We start from the raw sequence: 27,825 nt of genomic DNA, 5'->3' as shown, positions 1-27,825 counted from the left end.
TATGGTGTTTAATATATATAACACATTTAAACTCTAGTGTGCCTTCTGTTTGAGGCCATTAGCATACCTGGTGATATCATCAAAAACGCCATAGCCAGATTTCTTGTCGTATTGCCATCGGCCGATGAAGACACTAGGAGAGGTGGAGTTCAGTTTCCCACTACGCAATATCCCATGACCGTGCCGCATGTTATCTTGAAATGAGCCCTCGTACACTTCACCAGAGGCGTAGCTGAAAACAAACACACACGCATGAGAATACAAACTCTGTATTTTCCACATTCTCATTTACATAATATCAAATCACATCGATATGTTTGAAAAAACAGAGCAAACATACACATTGCAAAAAACATTTTAAATTTTTTCTGAAAGTCATGCAAATTCCCACAACAATCAACCACAACTCAAATTCTGTATTGTGTTTCACAGAAATTAAGGTGATGAAAATTAAAAATGTTATGTTTTTGAAATAAAATGGCCAATTCCTTGTCCTTGTGTTAGGATATTTTATGTATCCTAAATACACACAATTCAATATTTTCTAGGTTTTTGCATAATTTGGCAAAATTACAGCTTGATTGGAAAAGACGGCCAATAAAATTATTCTGCTTACAAGTGATATTTACCTTGATTTTTCTCATATTTCATTAACAAGTATACTAACTTTTGAAAAAGTTAATTAGGGGCAAAATTGTTTGGTGTGGTGACAATGATGCCAAAACTGTGGGATTTTAAAAAAAACGATAGATATTAATATTGCTATTGGTTTATGTTTATTTCACTTTTTGTTTAGATTAGCATAGTTTTTAACATGTAATAATATTTTTTAATGGATTTTTATGGTTTAATTTTGAAAGTCAAGGTCTGAGATAAGGCTAAAAGAGCAATATCTTTAAAAGTCAATTGAAAAGTTGCAAAAATATTGTTTTATGTCCAAGTCACTTTTAATGTGCCCTTCATATAACAAAAAGAAAAATGTTCAAATCTGTTTGTTTTAATTTAAATAAACTCCTGGGACATGAAATTGCCCGAAGTTGAAGAAACACCAAAACACGCAAAGACTCACCTGAACATTCCAAAGCCATGCATCTTGCCATCTTTCCATTGCCCTTGGTAATGATCACAGCTGTTCAGGTTTTTGTTTGGTACCACATAATCTCCAAAACTACAAAGAAAAAGAAAAAATCTGGCTGAAATGTTGTCTGTTAAAGAAAGTTAGGAGTCAGAAATCAATTAAATTGACTAATTTACAATCCGCACTAACCCGTCTTCAAGGCCATTCTTGAATGTCCCTGTGTACATTCTTCCATCTGGCCATTTGACCACGCCCCTAGAACACAGACACAGCCAATCACCATCTTCCCCTTTCTAAGATGAGTTACAAACTCCCACAATTTACACTGTCATGGCCTACCGCCCGTGAGGTTTCCCCGAGACCCATCGTCCCTCGTACATGGCATCCTTGAGCCGACTGTCTTTGTAGAATGTGTACGATGCCGTGCGTGAAATAGGCGGGTCTGCTCTCTGCGTCACCCCTGTGGAAGGAGGTATCCCATCATGCCCCAGTCCACTAAGCACCTGCTCCACCGCCTGATTTATAGAACGAAGCCATTTTGCCTGGAATTATGGGAAGTGGGGCATTAATGTTTAACCAAAAATAAAGCAGTTTATAATAAAAATATGCAGCTTATAATAAAAAAAAAAGGGTATAAATCACACATTAGTTGTGTTCGGAATGGAATACTAACTTACTACTTACTGAATAGACCCTTTTCACAGACCTGTTATGACGCGTTTCTGCCTTCTTTAACAACGAAAACTTTTTTATATTTATAAAAATATTTTGTGTAAATTTATAACATTGTACTGTATATTACAGTTGAAGTCAGAAGTTTACATACACCTTAGCCAAATACATTTAAACTCAGTTTTTCACAATTCCTGACATTTTATCATAGAAATCATTCCCTGTCTTAGGTCAGTTAGGATCACTACTTTATTTTAAGAATGTGAAATGTCAGAATAGTAGAGAAAATGATTTATTTCAGCTTTTATTTCTTTCCCACATTCCCAGTGGGTCAGAAGTTTACATACACTTTGTTAGTATTTGGTAGCATTGCCTTCACATTGTTTAACTTGGGCGAAACGTTTTGGGTAGCCTTCCACAAGCTTCTCACAATAAGTTGCTGGAATTTTGGCCCATTCCTCCAGACAGAACTGGTGTAACTGAGTCAGGTTTGTAGGCCTCCTTGCTCGCACATGCGAGCATCTTCCTTGCTGAGCAGCCTTTCAGGTTATGTCAATATAGGACTAGTTTTACTGTGGATATAGATACTTGTCTACCTGTTTCCTTCAGCATCTTCACATGGTCCTTTCCTGTTGTTCTGGGATTGATTTGCACTTTTCGCACCAAACTACGTTAATCTCTAGGAGTACTATTGTTTGTCCAGATGAATGTGGTACCTTCAGGCATTTGGAAATTGCTCCCAAGGATAAACCAGACTTGTGGAGGTCCACGATTGTTTTTTCTGAGGTCTTGGCTGATTTCTTTTGATTTTCCCATGATGTCAAGCAAAGAGGCACTGAGTTTGAAGGTAGGCCTTAAAATACATCCACAGATACACCTCCAATTCAGTACACCTTCTATCAGAAGCTAATTGGCTAATTGTCTAAAGGCTTGAAATTATTTTCTGGAGTTCTCCAAGCTGCTTAAAGGCACAGTTAACTTAGTGTATGTAAACTTCAGACCACTGGAATTGTGATGTCATCAATTAAATGTGAAACAATCTGTCTGTAAACAATTGTTGGAAAAATGACCTGTGTCATGCACAAAGTAGATGTCCTAAACGACTTACCAAAACTATAGTTTGCTAATATAAAATCTGTGAAGTGGTTAAAAAATGAGTTTTAATGACTTCAACCTAAGTGTACGTAAACTTCTGACTTCAACTGTATATTACCCTGGGATACGTTTTAAAAAATCAGTTACCACAGCTGCGATGAGGCTTCTAACACAGATGCTGAGGGAGTGACAGAAATGTGGCCTATTTCTCTCTTCTTACATCTGTTATTCAGCGCTGTATATTTTTATCATCTTTTGCAAAGCTGTGAAAGCGTAAGCGTTGATTTTTTCCTTTTGCTGCTGGAGCAAATGGTAAGCAAAAATTAAATTTGCTGTGGCCCTCCATTCACCACCATTCAAGTTTACCCTGCTATGCATCTACTTCTGCTCTCCAACCTGGATTTGTGAAAAGGGTTACATACAGCATGACTATGTTGCATCACATGACCTCATCAAGTTGCATGTTTAATTTAGTGAGTGCCGTTATTTAGCATTTTTTTAAATTTGGCAATTCCTTCAAATAATATGTCAAGAAAGAAATATATAAAAGTCGCAGCTGATATTACCTCCAGTTTATTTGGCACACTGTAAATTGAAGGTCAAGTCAAATGCATTGCATTGTGGAATGCATTATTACACATATTTTTCTATGCATACAGAAAGTATGCATACTATGTCCAGTATGCATACTATAAACTGCATATATAGTAAGAGTAGCAAGGTAGTATGCTATTCCAAACAGTCACAAATTGTGGAAATTGGAGTCTGGTCTACCTTTTCAGCTGGTGAAGAGGCCAGCAGATTGAAGCTCTCCTCTGGTGAGGTCAGCTTTAAACCATACCTGCAAAAAACATCACACATTAATGCACAAACTACCAGCATTGGGTAAGTTACTTAAAAAAAGAATCCACCAGAAATTACTAAATTACTACTTCTCTAAAATTGTAGTCAGATTACTTTAGTACAAACTTTTACTAACAAAAAAGTAATCACATTACTAATTACTTTTCCTTTAAATTACTTTTTGAAACACTTTTCACAAAGGTTTGTTTTTCCTCTTAATTCAAACAAATGTCTATTTCCTCCTTGTTCATTGTCGATTACCCTTCAGCTGTGACAGAAATGCACATATGACGTACACATGAATTCATATTATAAATGTATAATACACAAATAATATTTTAGAAACATGTTACTTAAATAATGTACTTAAAAGTGTCTGAACATCAGTAACTGAAATTCGATTAAAGAATTTAAAATGTAATGCATTACGCTACTTTTTTAAAAACTTTGAAGTAATTAGATAACAGTAACTAGTTACTTTGTAATCAGAATACACCAAACACTGCAAACAAAGACACTTTGTAAGTAAACAAAGCAAATAAACATGATTGACACACTCACAGGCCAGTGTTCTCCTCAGAAACAGGCTCCACCCAGAGTGTAGCCAATGGGAAGACGTGATGAGTGGAAAACTGTGAGGGGTTAAAAAAGAAATGCAACTAATTCCAGAACAATATGCAGAAAATAAATGCACTGGGGTCATACACAATTCTGCTCTATAGTCCTGATGGATGAACAGTAATGTCAGTAATCTCATGTAATTGCATTGCAATTTACATTGCAAATTCTACTCTGAAGTCAGTTTCGCCTACACATTTTGTGAAAAAAATGCCTTTCAATCAGCAGACTGGATCATCCAATCAGATTTCATAGATTTGATTTAAAAGCATCATGCATTGTGAAACTAAACAGTATCTGGTAAATGGTAATGACATTTGGTATGAAATAAAATTTATGTTGATATCTGTTAATTATCACAAAATACATATCTCCAACTGTGCAAAAAACAACAGTGAATTGGTTTTCAACATATAATTGTAGCAGGAAATTTTAATAGCACGTTATTTTGTGTTGTAAAGAGATGCAAGGATACGTTCATAAACAGGGACACAAACATATTCACACACAGTAAAGAGGACAGGGGGATCTGGGAAAATAGGGAGGAAAATTAGGGATCAAAATCTCAAATATTCACTATATATTCACTATGAAAAGACTTACAACCACAACTGTTCAACATAAAACCATCTAGCACAACATGCCCTCTACTACAATCAGATACATGTATATTTATGCACAGTGCATTTAAAAAAACATATATATATATATTTAAATGGGGGTTTGCAAGCAGGGAGCCTTGGAATGTACCCAGACCGATGTACGGCCATTTTATGGTGTCGTACCACACTGAAACAAGACATTTTGGACAGGGGAACGCTTAAAGGAATGGAAAAATGAAAACTCTTTCTTACGTGGAACGCAAAAGGAGATGTTTTAATGAATATAACAGCCCGTCTTTTCAATATAATGACAGTGGACAGTTCCTCACTTCAAAGGCACTTTTTTCAAATGATTTTGAAATGCCTTCAGAAGACCTGGAATATGATACATGAGTCACATGGATTACTTTTATGATACTTTTGGGTACTTATGTACTGTAAGCTTTAAAGTGAGTAAATACAGCCACTGTATTGCAAAGACACTTCACTAAAGTACCTGCTTTTATGTTACGCATAAGAAAGAAAGTCATATGGATTTGGAAACAACATGAGGTTGAATTTTATTTGTGGTTGAAATGCTCCTTTAACAGAGGCATTGGTAAGATGCATGAGGCCAAACACTACAGCTGTAGGGTGCATCCTTGGAAACTAGGGGCAGTATGCTATGGAGGAAACTCATTCGTACAGCCCAACTCTTATAGGTGACCATGCCCTACCAAAACAAAGAAAAACATCACTAAAACATTAGTCATTGGAAATAGATTGTTTGTCTGACCAAATGCCCAGTTGGCAAAAAAAAAAAAAAAGAATTGTGAAAGTATTGTGTACGAAAATAAAAAAATAAACCAACAGAGAAGACAGAGCTGAAATGGTAGTGAATTAAACATATGCTTAAAGACGGCAACAAACCTGTGCATGAACGAGCACATCATTAAAGAGGATGAACCAATTGACAGAAAAACGTCCTGAGTTCTGAAGAGTCAAAGCTTTATTACTGCTCTCACAGATCAGCCGACGAGACGGCTTCCGCAGAGAGTCCTGAGAAGTGAATTCAAAACAAGCTTTAAAGAAACAGTTCTCCTATAAAATGTAGAACATTTTAGTTATTGTCATTTGCCTTTCAGCTGTTATTCACTGATAATCTCGGGTTTTTAGACACATCGCGGTAGGTTTCACGTCTCTGACGCAAATGGCATTGGTTCTCATGTGTCATGTGACTGATCACAACACAGACATTTTGTAAAACATGCAATTGCAAATTAGATTTGAGCGCTGTGGCAGAGGGGAAGATTATCAGTTAATAATGGTTTAAATTTGGGTCTGCTCCTCACACAACACTATCATATGGCTTCAGAAGGCTCTGAATATAGCAGACAAGCCACATGGACTACTTTTATGGTGGGTTTTTCTGGAGTCTGTCTGGAGCTTGCAGTCTTGGCCATCTGCTTTACTCATAATAATGAGCTGGAATGACACAAGGGTGGGTAAATAATGGCAACATTTTCATTTTTGGGTGAACTGTTCCTTTAATTAACAGGCAAAACTTCAAGTTCTCTCTCTTCCACAGTCTAAATTACGATCCCATTTACAACCTCAGAGCATTTCCAACACTAAATTAAAAGTGTTTGCTCAACAGGGAGAACACCTGACTGTCTGTTGCACATTAGACTGACTGCCACCTGACAGCTAAAGTGCCTGTGAGACCCTGAGGCAGACATAATGGGACTCACGGTCATCTTTCCAGGAAAGGTCTTCCAGAAGTGGAGTGTGTACTCTGCTTCCTTCCTCCTCCTCTTCAGATGAAGAGCCATTGACTCATATTTGGAGCAGGCGTCTTGCAGCCTCTGATAATCCACTGAGTTCTGTCACACAAACATAGAAATGTGGTTCATGTAGTGACGGACATTGAGAATGTTGAGTACAAATCTTAGTTATTGATGTGTGTTCAGAATGGGGTAGGGTTACATCATTTTGTATTATCAAACATGTAGCCTTAAAAAGAAACCATATATAAGAGACAAAACTTCTGAGAGAGACCCAAAGAGATAATTTTTTTGCAGTTGATTGCAGCCAATAGTGGCCCTACCAAGTATTTTCTGTTTTAAGTTTTTAAATAATGTATTAAAATGTTTAGATTTTTTCCCATTATATTTTTAAGCCAACATTATGTTAATGATGAACAAAACTTACTAGTTAAAATAGTTTTAACCAACAGTAATAAAGAGTAGTTTTATGTTTAAAATAATGCACACTTACATGAGATAACCCAAACTCCAGCCATAACAGGAGCCTAATAATTATTTTTTTTTGACAGATGCATCGCAACTGTCAAAGATGTACATCTAGTGCATGTTTGCATAGAAAAACAAATTAAAAACAGCGCAGAGGAAAACAAAAACACGTCTAATGTAAACGGCCCAAAAGGCTGGTCGCCCTTCATGTTGGCCACCATGTTGAGATCACATAAGCAGTCGAATACCCTTCACTTCATCTCCGTGACCCCCCATCATCTGACACTTTTAGATAGGGAATAAATGAATCATGGGTGACAAATTTGCTTAAGAATAGGGTATTTCTACAATGACATTGGCAAGTTAGTGTCCTTTGATTTCCACGATGCCGAAAACACAGACGGAATTGCGGAATCCAGTCATAAAAATTGAATTACCTATAAAATTTAGAATGTCACAGAATTGGACATATTTGGGGGGGAAAATAATGTTTGAATGCACAATTTAAAATGCTGTAAGCGATTTTAGCATTCTGAAGCTTTCACGTGACTAAGCCGTTGAATTAGCCACGCCCCCTCATTCCAAAACCCCGCCCTCCAAATATAATTTTGAGACCAAAACTGAGCAAAAAAGCAGCATTGTTTGTTTCTGTGGCTGTCAAATTCAAATATTTGTTTGCTATTTACAAAGTCTACAACTGTCACAGAGACAGGTGAGATATCTCAGGACACTTATTTCATTAATATCTTTAAGGGAGTAGGAATATTTTTTGCATAATTTTCCATGAATTAAAAAATAAATAAATAAATAAATAAATAAAAAAAAAATCGCTTACAGTACCTATAATCAAAATCAGCCCCTATAATCAAATCAAAATCACAATATGTACTAGTGTGATTATTAAACTGCAAAAGGCTGCACGCTTTTGAAAATGAATGTGTGAAGCTCAGTGCTGGATAGTTGCATACACAGACATGACTCGAGCCATCATCAAGGTGGCTATATTTACACTGAAGATGGAGTGGTAAACCACAAATAAATGCCAAACCAAATGCATTAGTGTGGTAAAGTTAGTTTTAGTTTCGCGAATTTACTTTTACACAAATGTACATGAATGCGCTTTTGCGACATTGATTCATAAATATAACTAGTCTAATTTGTTACCACACATGGATGGCGTTTGTAATGCCAAAATTGCTGGAGTAAAAACATTTTAAGAGCCTTTTTATTTCACTTAGAAATAGACAAAGAGCAGATAAAATGCACACACAAAAAATCATTTAAATTCTTATAATTTTATTATTGAAGTACGTTTTCTTTAAGTATTTAGAGCTGAAGTATGTAACTTTTCTGTGTGAAAATACTGTAACCAATGTGTTATTGTGGCACAATGAAAAATGCTCTGTTTTGAGCGACCCGCTTAGAACCGCATCAGCGTTACTCAACCAATGGCTTGAGTTGAGGGAGGAGCTTTCTCTTTGTTTGACCAATAGCAGATGGGGGGGCGTATTCAGAAAGCAGAGTTTATTTTTGCAATTCCCTTTGGTGGCACAAAAATTACATACTTCAGCTTTAAGCAATATTATTTCAAAATGGTACCAGCTTATCCTACTCAAATGCATGTGACATCAAATAAACAGGAATTAGGTCAGAAGTAATCTAAAAGTAATCAAAAAGCAATCAGATTAGATCATTTTAAAAATGTAATCCAAGAGATTACGTTACTGCCTACATTTTTAGTCATTGTATTTGTAATCAGTACCAGATTACAATTCAGAAGTAATCTACCCAGTACTGGTTAAGCTAGATGCTCGTACACTGAAAACACTGCATCCTGATCATCATGTGTGCTGTGTGTGTGTAGATGACAGAGAGCAAAGCACACTTTCGTGCAGCATATACAGACTATACAGTATATTTATTTAATTAAATCACAGTCTTTTGTGGTTTAATAATCACACTGGGCCATGCAGCAAGCTGCATATCCAAAGGTGAGAAACTAAAGTCAAAAACACAGAAACTGAAAAGTTTTACTCAGTTTTCTGCCTAAATAAAAGCAAAAGTTGAAAATTAATTGTTCTATTTTCCTTTGATTAAAGTTTTAATGAATTCATTTCATTAGAGACCATTTTCATGATAAAACTGAATTAAAAAAAAAGGAAACTAATTTGGAGAAAAATAAAACCCTAGTAAGTGAAAACGTTTTGCTTCCACACCAACAGGTGGCAGTATAAAGTCCAAGATACTGTTATATCAATCAGAAAAGCTTAAACAACAAATAACTTAGTGCACCTTGAAATACATCATGGTTTTATGCTGTAACTATAAAATTAGAAAAGCTTAAAGAGAAAGAATCATTTTTAATGAGCATTTAATGGTACTCTTAATGGTAATGGTGTCTTACAACAACAAGGATGATAAAATGAAGAAGTGTTACTATTTTTCCAATCAGTGTTTGTGAGAGTGTGTACCCACCCCTTCATAGCATGTAGCCAGTTTGAGCAGCAGTCTTCCATATTCGTGCAAGTGTTTTAAGGGCAGGTTAAAGAGATGAGCCAGGTTATCAGCTAAGGGCAAACCCTCTTCAGAGCATTCCGACAACCTCTGAACAACCTCCACCCCTTTCCCAAACACATCGCTTCAAACAGACAGAGAGAGACAGAGAGAGAGAGAGAGAGAGAGAGAGAGACAGAATTTTACTATAAATGGCAACATTTTATCTTAAATTCTGTTAAGATCAACATCCACAAAACAACCATTATTTCCAATATCACATCATTCATTTGCAATTTTTCAACAACTCACTGGCAAGGTTTGACAAGGGCCTGAAATCCTCCCATGACTAAAAGATCACCAACTGCAGTACAGTACCTGCATAAAATAATAAGCCAGAAAGACAATGGAAGGGAAGAAAATGACTACGGTGAAACAGAACAGACTTGAAGTGGGGGGTGCAAACTTTATATTTGTTAAGCTAAAAGGTGCTATATTCTTAGAATGTTAGTCAGTTTTACATGACCATTTTCCACCCTCTCTCTGACCTTTAAAGGTATATTTCGGGTTCAATACAAGTTAAGCTCAATCGACAGCATTTGTGGCGTAGTGTTGATTACCCCGAAAAATAATTTCGACTTGTCCCTCCTTTTCTTAAAAAAAAAAGAAGCAAAAATCAAGGTTACAGTGAGGCACTTACAATGGAAGTGAATGGGGCCAAAGGTTTTTTTTTTTTTTTTTTTAAGTCTTTGACTGTTACACAGCATCTTGTTGTTTTTTCAGCTTCTTGTGCAAGAGAACTGCATTTTTTAGTGTCAAGTAAATAATAACTTAAAAATGCATCTCGAAATACTGTGTAAACCTGTGCTCTGTTTTATTTGTGATGCTGCATCTGGTCTTTTTAGCACAACGATATATTTGGAGTGAACTAGAGGTCGGCCGATACCGATAACTAAGGTAGTGGAAAAGGCCGATAACCGGTTTATCAGCCGATAGTTTTTTTTTAATTGATTTATAGAATTGTAAAAACAAATCTCAGTCTTTCCTTACTATGACGGGCACAGACATCGAGCCTACAAGAGTCCAAAATGAATACAATCCCAAATGCACTTTGTTGTGCAACTAATATCTCAATAATGACCAAAAAGAATTATGATTTGGTGCATAACGTGGGACTTCTAAATATAAACATGCCCGAAATACATCAGAGACTCTTATTTTGAAATGATGGAGACTTGGCTCTGTTACAATGCTCTGTGAGATAGTATTTACCAATTTAAGCTTTTTATAGCCTATATATTCACCAGATGAGGTTTAATAAGGAATAAGGTTTATTATTATTCACAAGCTGTACTGTAGAACTACGCCATTCTTACTGTAAACTCCTCCAGCACCGGCCACAAAGGAACACAGAAGAATAATACAAATAAAACTATTGGCATAGATTTTTGCAGATAAACAATAGTTCCAAAATACAACTATCGGCACCGATTTATCGCTAAAACCGATATATCGGTCTACCTCTAATGTGAAATGTGCACATTTCTGAATGAGCTGTTTTTGCAACTTAGTTTCAATAAATTGCAGAACAGGGAGGGAGCTTTGTGTCTAACATTTAAGTATGAGTACATAGTAAGCCGAACTGTATTTCAAAGAGCAGGATAAATCCTGTTTTTCATGATATGTCCTTAATAATAAACATGGGGTGAAGAAAAACAGCCAAAAGCACTTATTCAATCTGACGAGGTCATCACTGAGGTAACCTCCACACTTCAAATTCTTTAATTGTCTGTGTGCGCACTGTATACTTGCTCTGAATACATGGCCAGGAACAGATGTGCGTCGTTAAGAAGAACAAGACCTCGGATATCACGCGAGCGCCGCAGGATAGAGCTCAGAGAGGCAGAGTTTTGACCCGTTAGCTGAGACAGTCGACCTAATCGTCCAATCAGATTCTGCAGCAGCCCTGCAGAGGGCTGGCCGAGGGCAGAGCTTAAAGAGTCTAAAAGAAATGAAAAGTTAATTTAAGGACTAAAATCCCAAATAATCAATTAGTCTCACAGGATAGTAGTTTTATTTAGTTGAAACCAAGGACGAGATTTAAAAAGACTGAGAACTTACTGATGTGGTGGTAATGCAAACAATATAATTATGGTTGAAATATAGTTGGCCATGCAATGCTATTACAGAGATATGGCCCCGTTTACACCTGATGTGAAAATCCATCAGGGGTGATAAAATATAGAAAGTGGTCATAAGAGATACATTTGAAAGGTATATAAATTATACCCGCTGTTTATAACGATCTGTCTCAGTGGACCACTTGTAAACCGATTACCTGAGATGGATGTTAAAAATCAGGTGTAAACAGGGCCAATAAGCATCAGTCATAGTCTGTTACACACCACATAGAGTACACACACTGTCATACCCAGTTTAAGCAGTGGTTGGAGCAGGAGACTCTTGATATGGCTGAGTTTGCAGTAGTATTTTCTCTCTGCAGCCGCAAGCTCATGCAGACTGCCAATAAAATCCATTACATTACGGTCCGCCAATGTGGCGCATGTCTGTCCACCCGCACACACACTGCTCAAATAGCCCAGCTATCACACACACAGAATAAAGAGTGATGCAAAGTCATATCAATAACAGAATTACCAAACAGTCAATGCGCATAATTCAGAATAGTAAACAATAGCATTCAAAATACTCCCAAAGTACTCATCTGAAATGATGCTGAATATGATGAGTTTGCTCACATTCATACAAAAGGGGAGCAGCACAGGTTGCTGTGTATACTCCCCTGTTTGCTCCTCTCCTGTCTGCTCCACCTCCTCTTTCACCTGCTGCCCACTGTAGTACAGGATTGGCTGGATGCAATCTCCGTCAGCCAATAGGAGAGTGTGCTGTTGCCCCGCCCCTATATCCCACACACGAATCCCCTCTGACAGCTAAAAGAGAACAGAAGGAGACAAATAGAGTAAACTGTCAAACTGTATACATATGTGTATAATTTATAGACTCACACTGCAGGTTGTGTTTGTCTAGCGTCTTTAAACCTAGCCATACTTGGGGACAAAAATGTCCTTAGATATTGGATGAATGTGACTAAGCCATCCTTTGGGAATATCCTCAAAGGGAAAAGTGTTTTATGAAAAAATTGTTGTTGTTTTTGTTTCTCTTTAAAAATGCTAAATGTTTACTTTTAGGGTTAAGGTGAGGGATCATTCAAAGGTAAGTGGCCGCTAGTGGTACCAAATGGAATTGCAAAAATAATAATCGTTTTCAAAAGAGGTTTCCTTAACACTACACCCATTTTCCATTGGACAGCTAAACAGGTAGCCCCGCCCCAAACTCACGCCATTGGTTCAGAAGTTGACATGTCAGACCACTCAAACAAAAAGAGCAATGTTAAAACCGCTAGTGTTAGCATTTTTGGGAGAAACCAACCTATCACTGGCTTACTTATAGTTGTCCTTGGACAATTTTACTCTGACTTAAATGGCATATAATTTTAGTCAACAAAAATAACTTATTTTAGCTGCCAATAATGTGCGAAATAAAATTGTAACAGACCAAACTTTAATATTCAAATATTTTGAAAATGTACAGTATAGATATTACATTATTTAAACATGTATCAAAAATATGATTTATCAACATAAGTAACATGAGTTACTGAAAAGTGTCCAGAAAACCTGATATAGTCCTATATAGCATATTAACAGTGTCAGAAATGTACTTTTCCATTAAGGGCATTAATTACCACCTGGATTTGATTTTCAGGGGGATTTTTTACATTTATGAGGGCTTTCTTTTTCTTCTAAACACACAATTATACTGTCATTCTTTTATTCAGATAATTCAGTTTAAACAATTGGTTTTTTTTTTCAATCTGAATAATTAGACTGAGACTATATTTCTTCCTACCCACAAAATTACTATCAAATCATATTTTATGTAATAATGTTTATTACTAGGCGTAGAATAGAATATTAAAAACTATTTTCAGATGTTAAAAAAAACAGAAAACAGAAACTGGGGCATTTTTTTGAGGGGCCGTTCACATTGAGCACGTTTTTGTGTCCTTCCGCGCTGTTTTATGATTGATTTCAATGTAAACGTGCACTAGATGGATGTCTTTGATGGCTTGTTTGTGTTTTTAGATGCCATGTCAAGCTAAAAAGAACCTAAACTGTTAAACGTACGTCTCGAGTCGAGACACATACATTTTGCTCTTTTGTGGCGCTGTGTGTAATTTTAGTGCAACAACAACGCATTCCAGCATGTGACCGGCACCTAACATGTTTTCAAACATTGCGCTGAAATTTCAAACAAATATTTGGAATATTAGCTACTATACAAGCCATTACACAACCAATTACACAAACACCTTCAACGCAAGTCATGCCAGCTTCTAGCTAAATTAAAACGAATAAAAGCAAATTCAGAGCTGAATACTGTGGCTGTTTACTTAAAAAACTAATTCTGAATAATTAGCCAATATAAACATTATGTACGGCTTTGTTCAGCAATGTCACATATAGCCTATAAACAAATCATAATTTGCAGCACAAACACGGACAATTTTGATTAATTTTTTTGCATTTGGAGTTTGATGAGGTGAAAAATAAAATCTTTGCCCAAAAGTTAATGCTTCAACGATACCAAACACGGCACAAACCAGAAGCGAGAACAAAAGATTATGTCTAATATCTCAAACACCGAACCATGCACAAATGAGCACAAACGCAGCACAAACGAATGGTATAGATTTGGTAATGATTTAATTATATGGGGTGCCAACTTCATGGAGGTTATGAAAGCTCTAGACTTTGTAAACAACAAACAAATATGTGTCCGCGGGCCACGGTCTCTGCCACTTTCTGCCTGTCAATCATTTTGTGTGTTCTCGTAGTATTGTCGTTGCAGCGAATTATTGAGGCTTAATGCCATATTCTGATTTATAATTTGCCGGCTGAGGATGTTATGTCGCTACTGTTGTGCCTGACAACCATGGGAACATGCTTTGTGTCGGTTTCAACGGTATCGGTGTGGTGTTTTGGGAAAAGGGGGCGTGGCTAAATCAACGACTCAGTCTCGTGGAAGTTAGAACGGCTAAAATCGCATATAGCACCTTTAAGTAACAATACAAAAGATTAATAAATGATGTATCAAATACATTGTTAATTGTTAGTTCATGAACTAATGTTAACGAATGGAACCTTATTCTAAAGTGCTTGCAAATTTTGTAATCGAATTAGTTACATGATATACCGATTAATAATCGGATTAATCGCATAAATAAATGTTTGCTGAAAAGGCCCTGAAATAACAATGATTCACTATATAATTATTAAATAATTAACCTATTTGTGAAGTGGGGAAATCTCTAACATACTATGAATGGATTTGACTAAATTATTTTGGATTTTGAGTCAATTAATTCTAGAAAACAAAGAAACATTATATTCATCAACAGTGTATTCCAGTTAAAACCGTTTTTGTTTTTCTCATTTTGTCTTCGTTATCGATGGCAAAATAAAAAAAAAAAAACCTTCGACCTCTGTCAGTAATTCCGTTGATTAAATTAACACTGGATAGAAGTAAGTATGTATATGAATGTCTGTGGTATGTCTTCATTTAGAGAGTGGTATTGAGGTTTATTCAGCTAAAGTATGGGGACAAAATAGTTCCAAAAAGTTTGCTAAATCTAACTAAACCGCCCTTTGGGGACATCTGCGGACATCCTGAACAGGAAAAACTATCCTATCCTATGCAACTATTTACTAATTAATAATATTATAATAAAAAAGAAATCAGTTTGAATCTTATGAAATGCAATAATTTTCATGGTAAATAAATAATACATTCACTAGTTTAGTTAATAAAAAATATAAATAAAAAAAACTGTATTATCAATATGTCTATGTGAGGATTGATCCTCTCAATACAACATTAGTATCTAAAGTATTAATACTTTAGGATAAGTATGGCCATCACTATATTTTAGTTTGTGTGTATACCTTGGTTAAATGGGGGATGGAGGTGGGTGATTCCATGTGTCCCAGCTGTCCAGAAGTGTTACAGCCCCAGGAGAACACCTGCCACACACACACACACACACACACACACACACACACACACACACACACACACACACTACGTGAGGATCCCACTGAAATAGACTCACCTCTTAATAACAAAGGCACAGATATGCAGGTAAAGTGTCACCTGTGATTGTGCGGTGAGGGCGAGAGAATGATGAGCACCTGCAGCCACTCTCAGCACCTCTTTACCATTCAGACTGTTAATACAGACGGGCTGCCCTCTAGAAAGAGAGAGAAACGAATGAAGAGCTTTTCACTATAACATCTTCAATTTTAATGCATCTAATAAGTCTGTCCTCACTGTAGAAGGGCACATCAATCTTTTAAAGCTTTCAATTGAACATAACTCATAAAACTTGACTTCATAATACAGCTCTGCCAGACTGCATGAAAACTTAGATCAGGAGTGCTCAGTCAACCTAGTTTCAAGCCTGCATATCTGGCTGTGATTGACAAGTGAACCAAACACCTGGATTAGGCAGTTCAGGTGTGTTTGGGTTGCTGACATATATCATGTCAATATCAAGATTTTAGGTTAAAACTTAAAAATAAGTTAAAAATAAATATAGTATATACTGTAATGTATAAAGTGTATATTTCAGGTGCCATTAAAGTTTTAACCACTTTAATAACCCTTTGTCTTTTTGCAGTTCAGTTAAATTAATCTAATATAATTTTTAAAAGTAAAATATTCCATTAATTTATAAAGTTATAAAAACTGCATGTAGAATAAATAGGGCTGTCCATTTTTTATTTAATTACCAATATGTCATTTAATTTAATCACACGTTTCTTATATAATTCACAGATACAGTTAATCCAAAGTAAATAAGTAGGGCTGTCAATCGATTAACATTTTTAATCAAATTAGTTACATTATATGTAGATTAATTAATCAAATTAATCGCATATTAATATTTGCTGAAAAAGGCCCTCAAATAATTTTATTTCAATAATTAGAACTATAATATGTTATAAATATAATTTAAATAATTAAAATGCATTATATTATTGTGGCAGATGAGTAAAGCACTGATCAGACAATACAAAAAGTTGCTTTATAAGTCAATCTATTCTTTATTTCCATTTTATTGAACATAAGCATATCACAGCAATCCAATTTGCAATTGAATTCGTCAATCTGACAATTTATTATAAGGTGTTTTCATCAGATGGATGCTTCTGGAGTGTCTCACTTTGGTTGCGTCGCGTCATAAAACAGCGTTTTATACTCCCTGCATTTGGAGTTGCACTCCATCCATCTGTGTTTGAACGCAAGAACACGTCCTCATCTTGTGCTGTCACTAGTGTTAAGCAAGCCTGAGTGTGGTTTGTTGTCTCTACAGCTGCGCGTTGGCTATTCATTCGAGTTTCACTTACTGCCCCCTGCTGAAAACAGGTGGTACCTTAAGCTTGAATTGCTCCAATGGTAGGAATATTCCTTTTTCTGATCCTGGGACATGATTGAGTGAATGTTTTGTAACGCTATTTTTTTATATAATTTATTGCACTGAATTAATGCGTTAAATCGACAGCCCTATAAATAAGTGAAAGGACATAAACACAAAAATGCACCCTGTGTGAACGGCTCCTTTATTACTCATTCCGTGCTGCCTGCTCTCGGCATAATTAAATTACTGCATAAATATTTTAATTTCTGTTTTTTATTTTTTTAATTAATTGTATTAAATTAACACATTAAATTGACAGCCCTAATATACAAGATTTAAAAAAAAATGTCAAATAGTTTTAGATGACCTCAGGACACCTCATGCCTCCCTGCTGATGGATGGAGTCTGACCTGGGAAGAAGGTCTCCATGTCCAAGTTGCCCTTCCTGGCCCTGCCCCCAGCTCCACACTTCTGTCTGCAGGGAGGGCAGGTGGGTGTCGGCCTCAGGTACACCTCCTGAAGCAAGTGGAACAGCCCGCATGCGGGGACGGCTCGTCCGTCGCAAAAGACGAGGAGACACTGAGAAAGAAAATAACACACAACACATTCGTTAGTGCGAGGAACATCAATATCCAAGGGGGCTAATAAAAAACAAAAAGGAGAAACATGCAAAAATACACACACATGCGACCAAAGCTAGCACAACAAACAACAAGGTGGACAAATCGTAAAAAAAAATACAGTTTACACTTTATTTCAACTCCTTTATGAACTCACGGCAGTTTGTTCATTGAATATGCATTAGTTCGGTTCTGCCATATGAACACAAACGAACAGAAAAGAGAAAATTCACATGAATCTTTTAACAGCACAGACGCAGACCCTCACACTCAGCCAACACAACTCTACTCCGATACTACTCTCTGCAAAAAACACACACACACAGACACACACAGACACACACAGACACACACCGCCATGCTGACATATTCCAGCCCCACTGGGATCCATCTGTCGCACAGGTGGGGGCAAGGAGATGAGGAAAGGTGTGTTTGTGTTGCAGGTGGCTCAGAACTGACTACCATCATCTTTTCTAGCCCATCTACCATGTTTTATGATTTTTGAAGATAGACAAACAAACCAGGTTCAGACCGTTTCTCCGGCAGTCCCTGGGTATCCCAAAGTTTCAAGACCTAAAACAGCCCCTATATCACAATCTCTAACCCAGCTGACCAAATGTAAATTACTTTAAACCCATGCAAAGTACTGCAGCAGAAAGTTTTCTGAGACCTTACATAAACTTGTTTTGACTACATATAATGAAAGAAAAGTGAAAATGCACAATCAGCATTACATAGTCATCCAACTACAGTCTACAACCTGTTTGTCAGCCAAGGATGATGACTTCTGTCTAAGGGTGAATCGCACAAAGCCTGTTAAGAACAATTAGAAATCATATTTTTACTGCAAAATCAACAGGGAAAAAAAAGAAGAAATTTTGTATTTCAAAAAGAAAATTAAATGCCTATTTTAGGGTCATTAAAGGTGCACTCAATAATTTTGTCTCGGAACTTCTGTTCTAGCGGTTGCTATATACAGAAGATATCTATGGTGTTGATGTCAAAATGTAATTAGCAAAGTGGATCTATCTTGAGTATTTTAAAGTGTTCAGGGGATGTCGTAACAACTGGAAGCAGAGCGGGGAGATTTTAAAACAAGAGTACTTCATTCATAAATACACAAGATCCTACCTTCAAGCTGTGGATGTACTGATATGCCTCTGTGCTTATGAAACTCCAAGAGACAACACAAAGCCATTAAAAATATCTCGAACGACACCTCTGACCATCTTCTCATGTTATTCACCCACCGCGTTATAGTTAAGCAGACTTTTTGAGCATTATACCGGGACGGGGGAAGGGTGCAACTATATAAATACACACACACACACACACACACACACACACACACACACACACACTCTGACACACATACACATGTGAAAGTGTATGTTTTATTTTATATTCCGTTTACAACCATTTTAATCACATTTAAGCCTCTAAAAAATTAATTTTAAAAAGTGCAATTGTAATTTTCTTTAATGTTGAACTTGCATGTGTAATAATACGAGCTGTCACTGTTGGACATTTCATATCAACTACACATTTTAACACAAATTATTAACAAGCTGAAACCTAAAAATTAAGGAGAATTACACGTATAACAATTAAACGCTTGTATCATGAAAAAGTGTAGTGTGTCATAGCTGTCCAAATGTGATCTGCCAGGTCCAATTTACCTCTGCGGGTGTCAGAAAATACGAACATTTAGAGTAACAGAAAAAACACCTCACGAGAATTTTCACGTAGTAAAGGGGTTCTGTAGACTCACACCATCAACTCTTGATGAAAAATACTTTCTGGGCTCCCACAAGTAATCCATTTTGATCGACTCTTCTTAGTAGCTTCAATACAAACAGGAAGTTAGATGACACAATTCGGAATAGCGGAGTGCTGAGAAGGGGCTGGGCTGAATAAGGTGAATAAAAGCAGTTTTATTCTACATGGAGTGGGTCCCCCTCATGGGGGCTGGCATGTTTGAATCACATGACCAGCCAGATATTACTCACTAAATCTCAGTAATCGCCCTGTTATTGGACTCATAGATTAATCATGGCTGACTGTGAATAGTGAATTTTTACAATGGCATCTGTAACTGAAAACTATTGATTTTGAATGAAGCTGCATCTACACTGCTAAGTCCAAAATGACAAAAACAAAAAACTGAGGGCACCTTTAAGACTTTTGGCATTGTGACATTATTTACATGAAAACTAAGCACATTACCAAATGTAATAAATTAAAGCAAAGCCCTGCAAATCTCTGAAAAAAAGCTCATTCTCATTACTGTGATGTGAAAAAAATGAGATATAATTTAAAGCTGAAGTATGTAACTTTTTCAATGTTAAAATACTTTCTCCTGTCGTAGCTCAATATGCAGAAACAACTAGAAGCCATTCACAGGTTAATTTTCTCGAAAACTGTAAATACTGTGTCTCTGTGGAGCTATACAAATTCCTCTGTTTTGAGCGGCCCGCTTAGACCCGCCACAACAACGTTACTCAACCAATGGCGTGAGATGGGGCGGGGGGACTGTTTGAACAACTGCAGACAAAGGAAAGACATTCAGAAAGCTGTTTGAAAACATTGTTTATTTTTGCAATTCCGTTCAGTGATGCTAGTGTCGTAGAAATTACACACTTCAGCTTTAAATTGTAAAGACATAAGAATTAGGGGTTAAAATGTGCTTCATTGTCTTGAAAATAATGTCTAATTCTACAAATATAAATGGTATCAAAGTTATGTTTTATTTTCTTCATGCAAAATGTTACTTCTTGTTTCTCGTTTTATTTTGGGAAAAATATAACCTGGATATGTGTCCGTGACATTCACCCTTAAATCTACTTCTAATCTAAACGTAACTGTTCATTCAACTACAAACTACACACACAAAAATACCTTCAGTCGATGCAGTGGAAGACGATGCCTTCATCTCAGACTGTGCATTGTCTGTAACCATGGTAACTGCAATATATAGGACACCTGTCAATGCGTGCCATCAGCAGAAATTTGAAGAGCCACAGCGATAAAAGCCATGTCATTGAAAAAAACATTACAGCATACATCCACAAGTCGGAAACGCAGAGATTTGCAGGGCTTTGCTTTAAACTGAATGAACTACATTAAGTCTTAACATATGGCACAGGATTATGCTTAAACCTCACGTTTTCAACTAATGAAAGATCACGTACAATAGCAATCATTCCTCTTAATAGTCACACAGTCTAATCACACCCTCTAAAATAGGGCTCTTCAACTACTTTTACCAAATAGTGCCAAATGGAAATTCAAACAGGGTCAAACTTTTTTCAAGAGTAATACATTTTAAGATTTTTTTACTTCTAATGTTAATTAAATAACAACATTTTGGTTAAAAACCTTTTTCTGGCATTCTTTAAAAGTGTCGGAAGAAGTCTTTGAGCGAAACGTTATTTAATAAAGATTTGCAAGTTTTGACAGTAATCGGAGGGCCACATGAAAAAGAATGATGGGCAGTTAGTTGACCAGCCGTAAAATCAGCATATTAGAAAAGCAGACTATTTTCTTTCAATATTAATGAAATTCATCACAAAGTTGTTAAAGGAGTTGTTAGTCATTCATAGCCTTAGCAGCAGCAGCAGCAGCAACACCAACCGTGCAGAACTACGAAAGAAACTCATCAAGTAGTCCATGCTATAGGTAGACCAGTATATTGGTTTTCCCGATTAATCGGTGCCGATAGTTGAATTTTTCGTTATCTGCAAAAATATTTGCTGATAGTTGCCAATATAGTTTGTTCATGATCCTCTATGTCCGGCGCTGGATGATTTTACAGTTAGAAAGGCTTGGTTCTACATAGTAAGGTATATACATATTATAGTCGTAAAAAGTTTTTAACATAAGAGTTTTAACATTCTAAAAATCCATTTTTAAAACTATTGGCCGTTTAGTCGATTATCAGCCTTTTCCACCACCTTAGTTATCGGTATCGGCAAAATCCACTATCGGTCGACCTCTAGTCCATGCTAATGAAAACACAAGCATAGACTCACATCTCCATGCAAACTTACAGAGATGGTACACTGAGTGTAAGAGAAGAAGGTGTGTACCCTGAGAGAGCAGGCCCGGCAGAGAGAGGCGACGGCTAAGCTCCGCCTCCTCCTCTCGGATGTCCCCCAGGCTGGAGCTTTTCTTCCCCTGCATTGGCTCCTCTTGACGCAGTCTCTCCTCGACTCGTTCGTGCGCCTCTGCTGGAACCTGGAGTACACCAATCAAAGATCAAGTTTATGATTCAGACACAAGAATGCAATTGTATTCATGTAATAAATACAGAAACAATTCTGGTAATGGTTTGTAATGATGTAATGTGTTTTTTTGCACATGCTTATTGAATATATTAAGTGTATCTTTTTTGAATGGTTTATATACAGTTGTGCTCAAAGGTTTGCATACCCTTGGAGAATTGGTAATATATTTACCATTTCTAAAGAAAACATGGCAAAACACATTTCTTTTATTTCTTATGGGATTCATATTCAATTGAAGGTTATAACAGAATGGCACAATCATAAAACAAAACATGGCAACAAAGAAAAAAATGAAATGACCCCCATTCAAAAGTCTGCATACCCTTAGTTCTTAATACTGTGTATTGCCCCATTTAGCATCAATGACAGCGTGCAGTCTTTTGTAATAGTTGTCTATGAGGCCCCAAATTCTTGCAGGTGGTATAGCTGCCCATTCGTCTTGGCAAAATGCCTCCAGGTCATGCAAAGTCTTTGGTCGTCTTGCATGAACCGCACGTTTGAGATCTCCCCAGAGTGGCTCGATGATATTAAAGTCAGGAGACTGTGATGGCCACTCCAGAACCTTCACCTTTTTCTGCTGTAAGCACTGGAGGGTCAACTTGGCCTTGTGCTTAGGGTCATTGTCGTGCTGGAAAGCTTTCGTGCAGAAGAATGCAAATTGTCTGCCAGTATTTTCTGATAACATGCTGCATTCATCTTGCCATAAATTTTCACAAGATTCCCCGTGCCTTTAGAGCTCACACACCCCCAAAACATCAGTGAGCCACCACCATGCTTCACAGTGGGGATGGTATTCTTTTCACTATAGGCCTTGTTGACCCCTCTCCAAACATAGCGCTTATGGTTGTGACCATAAAGCTCTATTTTGGTCTCGTCACTCCAAATTACAGTGTGCCAGAAGCTGTGAGGCGTGTCAAGGTGTTGTCGGGCATATTGTAACTGGGCTTTTTTGTGGCATTGGTGCAGTAAAGGCTTCTTTCTGGCAACTCGACCATGCAGCTCATTTTTGTTCCAAGTATCGTCGTATTTTGCTCCTTCAAACAACCACACCATCTTTTTCCAGAGCAGCATGTATTTCTCCTGAGGTTACCTGTGAGTTTTTCTTTGTATCCCCAACAATTCTTCTGGCAATTGTGGCTGAAATCTTTCTTGGTCTACCTGACCTTGGCTTGGTATCAAGAGATCCCCGAATTTTCCACTTCTTAATAAGTGATTGAACAGTACTGACTGGCATTTTCAAGGCTTTGGATATCTTTTTATATCCTTTTCCATCTTTATAAAGTTCCATTACCTTGTTACGCAGGTCTTTTGACAGTTCTTTTCTGCTCCCCATGGCTCAGTATCTAGCCTGCTCAGTGCATCCATGTGAGAGCTAACAAACTCATTGATTATTTATGCACAGACACTAATTGCAATTTTAAAAGCCACAGGTGTGGGAAATTAACCTTTAATTGCCATTTAAACCTGTGTGTGTCACCGTGTGTGTCTGTAACAAGGCCAAACATTCAAGGGTATGTAAACTTTTGATCAGGGCCATTTGGGTGATTTCTGGTATCATTATGATTTAAAAAGGAGCCAAACAACTACGTGATAATAAATGGCTTCATATGATCACTATCCTTAAATAAAAGACTTTCTGCATGATTGGTCATATTTTCAAAATCAATGCCAAAATTTCACAAATTCTGCCAGGGTGTGCAAACTTTTGAGCACAACTAATATATATATATATATATATAAATAATATAAACTGGTTATTAACACTTACCCAGTAACCAATCACTTTTCTCAGAGAGAGCTTGTATGTGGATGCAACATGCTCCCCAACTGCAGAGGCACACGACACCACCAAGTTATTTAGTGCTGTCCCCATTGGAGTCACGGACTGGGCAACCGGGATCAAAGGGTTACATATGAAAGGATCAGCCGGGTCACCAGAGATCTGTGATGGGACACATGCAAACTGGACATGAGAGTTCTGTTTTGTACAGTTCAGATGCCCAACAACTAACTAGGCCGAGTTTATATCGATGTGAAGCATTTTAAAGGGATTATTTTAGAGATTCAATTTCTAAGAGATAGAATAAAAAAATTAAAGTTTTCCTTTTTTTAATTGGGATGTCCCGATACCGTTTTTGAGACAGTGTACGAGTACCATTACTTTTTTTTATGGTACTCGCTGAAACCGAGTCTGATACCTGTTTATTTCAATTTTATCATCAAAATGGTGTTTAAATAAATAAATTCATTAAAACTTTAATCAAATGAAAGTATAACGATTAATTTTCAACATGATATTGTATTATTTTTATCAAATGAAGTGCTTTTATTCAGAACCTCACAGCACAAACTAAAATACATTGAATTATATTTTATCAAATAAATTGCTGCACTACAGAGCATCACAGACGTAAGATATTGCCTAAATATAATACAATTACTATTGATTTATTAGTAGTAGTAGTAGTAGTATAACAGTGAATATTACATTTCTGTCATACTTTTTTCATTTAAATTGAGCTTTTATTTTGGTGGAGCTTTTATTTTGAAGAGTTTCTGTGTTGTTAAGACCAAGTTGCTCTGATGTCATGATGGGCTACCCACTCCAGAAAAGCAGGTCGCTACGTGACTCAAAGTGATTATAAAACCACAAAGGCTGCTATTTAATTAAATAAGTATGTACTCTGTTTGTGCCTCACGCTACAAAGTGAGTTTGCTCTCTGTTCGCTGTCATCTGCTTCAAACAGAGCGCTCGATGCACAAGACGATGTTACCTGTATGAGCCAAAGAGGATTAAAAGGAACACATTCACAGTGTGCCGCTCATGCAAACTATATATTTATATAATTAAATCACAACTTTTGCAGTAAAATAATCTCACTAGGACATAATATGATTTTAATTTGTATGCTGAATGTTTACGTAATGACATTCGTATGTCAGAAGGTATCAGTTTTTGGAAAGAGTACCAGTACATGAGCGTGGTATTGGACCCGATACCGATACTATTATGGGTTTATGAGAAAGGTTGTGTGGGGATTTCAAAGGGTATTGTTGTGGGGGTATTACCATTGTACTGATGAGTGGTATGGGTGGTTCTATCAGAAACAAACCATTGTATTAAAACTTTTATGTGTTGATTCAAAGAAAAAGCTAATTCTAATTCACTATACCTACAATGATCTTGAATTATTTCAAGACTTCTAACTACTGTAAGAACAAACTCTGTTCTTCTGCAAAGTACTTGCATTGGTAACAAGAAACATTGTTAAGCAATGAGTAAAGTACACTAGCTTCACCAAGAGGAACACTCTGTTCGTTATAATGGTGACTTGTGAAATGAAACTACTTTTTACTATAGTAAATATCAACATCACTAATGTGACCAACTGACCAATGAGAGGCATGGGAAATACTTTTTTCTTTTCTTTTGGTAAAACTTCTTTTAATTTTGTTGAAATGTATTTACTTTTTACAAAAGTAAAAAAAAAAAAAAAAAATTAAAAAAAAAATTAAAACCACATAGTTCATAATACTTGAGTAGAGTGGTGAGAACCAATCGTGAAAATCTAAGAAAGTATAACATGTTTCAAGTTCATGGCTCACTATATGTATATATATATATATATATATATATATATATATATATATATATTTTTTTATTTATTTTTTATTTTTTTTATATATATATATATTTTTTTTTACAAATATCATGAATTTTTAGGTCATCAATATCAAGGAATTCTCTAAGGGTTAGTTCATTTGATCAGAACAAAATGTTCCTTTTCATAAAAATGTCAAAATACCAGTTTTCTTTTTAAACTTCACACACAGTCACGAGGGTCAAGACACAAGATCTTCTTATTTTCTGTTTTATATATATATATATATATATATATATATAAAAATAATGTATATATAATACAAAATTATATACAATATTATTCCAAACTACTTATGACAACATTTCTTTTTTCATGAATTTCAGCTTTTAATTAGACTTTTATTTATTTATTTTACCATCAAAAAGACTCTGAACTCAGAAAATGAAAACATGTTCATCCTAGTAGAGGTGTATTCAAGTAATTGTTTTGTGTAAATTGTATTTTTAATGTATTTTTAAATAAACTTAATATTTAATAGATCTGGACAAAAATGTTGTTGCGTGTGATTAACCTGAGCAGAGTGAAGCATGCTAGAGGTCTTGGCCGTGTGCTCTGACAGCGAGTGATCACAGAGTCTCTTCAGGTAGGCCTTTACCGCCTGCTCATCAGGATATGGGGATGACTTCACCCCTGTTTCTAACCCAGATCCACTTGAGGCCTTAAAACTGTCCGGCTCAGGGATTCCGGTCTCCGAGGCTTCAACACAAGCTTCTCCATTAATGGCAGGCTCCTTTGAGTCTTTTATGGCTGGTTCTGCAGGTTCTTGGCTAGATATAGGTGCCTGATTTTGAGGTTCAGAAGCAGGTGTGCTTGAAGAGGGTGGTGTAGCTGCAGGGTTGGAGCTGGAAGTAAGTGATTTTGGAATCTCGCTGGGTTCAGAGGGAGAGTTCCTGCTTTGCTTACCCAGTGACCCCTGATCTAGCCTGCCCTCTACGCCAAATTTGGTCTCAGTGTTCTCCAGCCCTAGTGGACAGTGATGGCCATCAGAGATGATAACATGGTCCTCCTTATCCGTCATGGTGTAGAGCAGCCGATGGCACTGACCGCACTTGTCTGGAAGGGGTTTGCAAGGTTCTTGTGGAGGGGGAAGACAGCGTACCAGAGCCAGGCTGTGAGAAGCTCCGCAAGCCACCTGCAACACATGCCTTCCAACCAGGTGCTCAACCTTCTGGGGCTTCCAGACAGGAAAACTTGAGGTGTTCAGGCCCAGCTGGCAGCCGCTGCCCCAAGCCCATACTTCGTGCTTGGCTGAAAGAGCAAGTGTGTGCTTATCCCCGCATGCCACCACCAAGATCTTAACTGTCTGAGAGGGCGAGGTTTCAGAGTCAGACACTCCCACAGGGGTGGGGTTAGGGATAATACAGGGTCCTGATAGGCCACATTGGCCATGAGAGTTTTCTCCCCACATGTGTACACCTCCATCCTCTGTTACAACTCCACTGTGGGCAAAGCCGGCTGCCACAAAAACAACACGTTGTTCACTAAGCACTGCCTCCAGAATGGGCTCAGTCACCAATGATGACGCTTGGTTTTGTTTCCATGGCAGCTCACCAAAGCTGTAGACTTGTCCCCCTAAATATACAGTAGTTATATAAATATTACTGTACTTCAATATCATGGCAAAATGTAAGAGTAGCGAAAATTATTGATTGTCCGATCTTTGCCAACATACTACAAAGGCACATACTACAATCTGAATTGCTGAGTTTAAAGACATGAAACGGCCTTTGCAATCCATGTTACTTCCATAAGTTTCTAATTGATATTTAACAAGAAAAGAAGGGTCGGACTTGACCTAAAAGCCAATTAGCAGTCAACTGTTTGACTACTTCCCCCCTAACACTCTGCTGAAACCTACTATTGAAGAGGTTTTTTGACTGTGGTGTGAAGGCTTAAGGTCAAGTTCACCTTTGCGAGCATCTCGATGGTAACGTTTCTTTTTCAAAACAACCGTTATTTGCTATTTTTACCATAACCAGCGATACCCACCGGTAAGATTTCATGAAGGTTGCCTTTTGCTAACAGTGGCCTAAAACAATGCCTAAATAGCTATTTGGCTACTTGTTAAAGGCCTATTCACACTAAATTTGTGATGAATTTGCTATTAGAATTGCTGACAAA

General features: G+C 36.8%; 1 protein-coding gene across 3 annotated transcripts in view; it reads right to left on the bottom strand.

Annotated features, from left to right (window-relative positions):
* Positions 1-27,825, bottom strand: part of LOC127446263 (alsin-like) — a 42,861-nt gene that overhangs the window by 12,594 nt on the left and 2,442 nt on the right. For 2 of the 3 annotated variants that reach the window (XM_051707028.1, XM_051707029.1), the window contains exons 4-23: positions 26,216-27,276; positions 23,808-23,981; positions 21,842-21,989; positions 20,652-20,717; positions 17,544-17,712; positions 15,867-15,963; positions 15,659-15,736; positions 12,392-12,583; positions 12,064-12,235; positions 11,445-11,634; positions 9,945-10,010; positions 9,615-9,777; positions 6,639-6,770; positions 5,818-5,946; positions 4,250-4,320; positions 3,620-3,686; positions 1,418-1,620; positions 1,268-1,333; positions 1,070-1,168; positions 68-232 (exon numbers count right to left, since the gene is read on the bottom strand). In XM_051707028.1, the coding sequence (XP_051562988.1) occupies positions 68-232; positions 1,070-1,168; positions 1,268-1,333; positions 1,418-1,620; positions 3,620-3,686; positions 4,250-4,320; positions 5,818-5,946; positions 6,639-6,770; positions 9,615-9,777; positions 9,945-10,010; positions 11,445-11,634; positions 12,064-12,235; positions 12,392-12,583; positions 15,659-15,736; positions 15,867-15,963; positions 17,544-17,712; positions 20,652-20,717; positions 21,842-21,989; positions 23,808-23,981; positions 26,216-27,276 (3,508 nt within the window). The remainder of the gene's footprint in view (positions 1-67; positions 233-1,069; positions 1,169-1,267; positions 1,334-1,417; positions 1,621-3,619; positions 3,687-4,249; positions 4,321-5,817; positions 5,947-6,638; positions 6,771-9,614; positions 9,778-9,944; positions 10,011-11,444; positions 11,635-12,063; positions 12,236-12,391; positions 12,584-15,658; positions 15,737-15,866; positions 15,964-17,543; positions 17,713-20,651; positions 20,718-21,841; positions 21,990-23,807; positions 23,982-26,215; positions 27,277-27,825) is intronic. The other variant, XM_051707030.1, reaches the window with a different exon arrangement.

Source organism: Myxocyprinus asiaticus, chromosome 9 (assembly GCF_019703515.2).
Source record: "Myxocyprinus asiaticus isolate MX2 ecotype Aquarium Trade chromosome 9, UBuf_Myxa_2, whole genome shotgun sequence".
Lineage (NCBI taxonomy): Eukaryota > Metazoa > Chordata > Actinopteri > Cypriniformes > Catostomidae > Myxocyprinus > Myxocyprinus asiaticus.
This window is presented reverse-complemented; position numbering and strand designations above follow the sequence as displayed.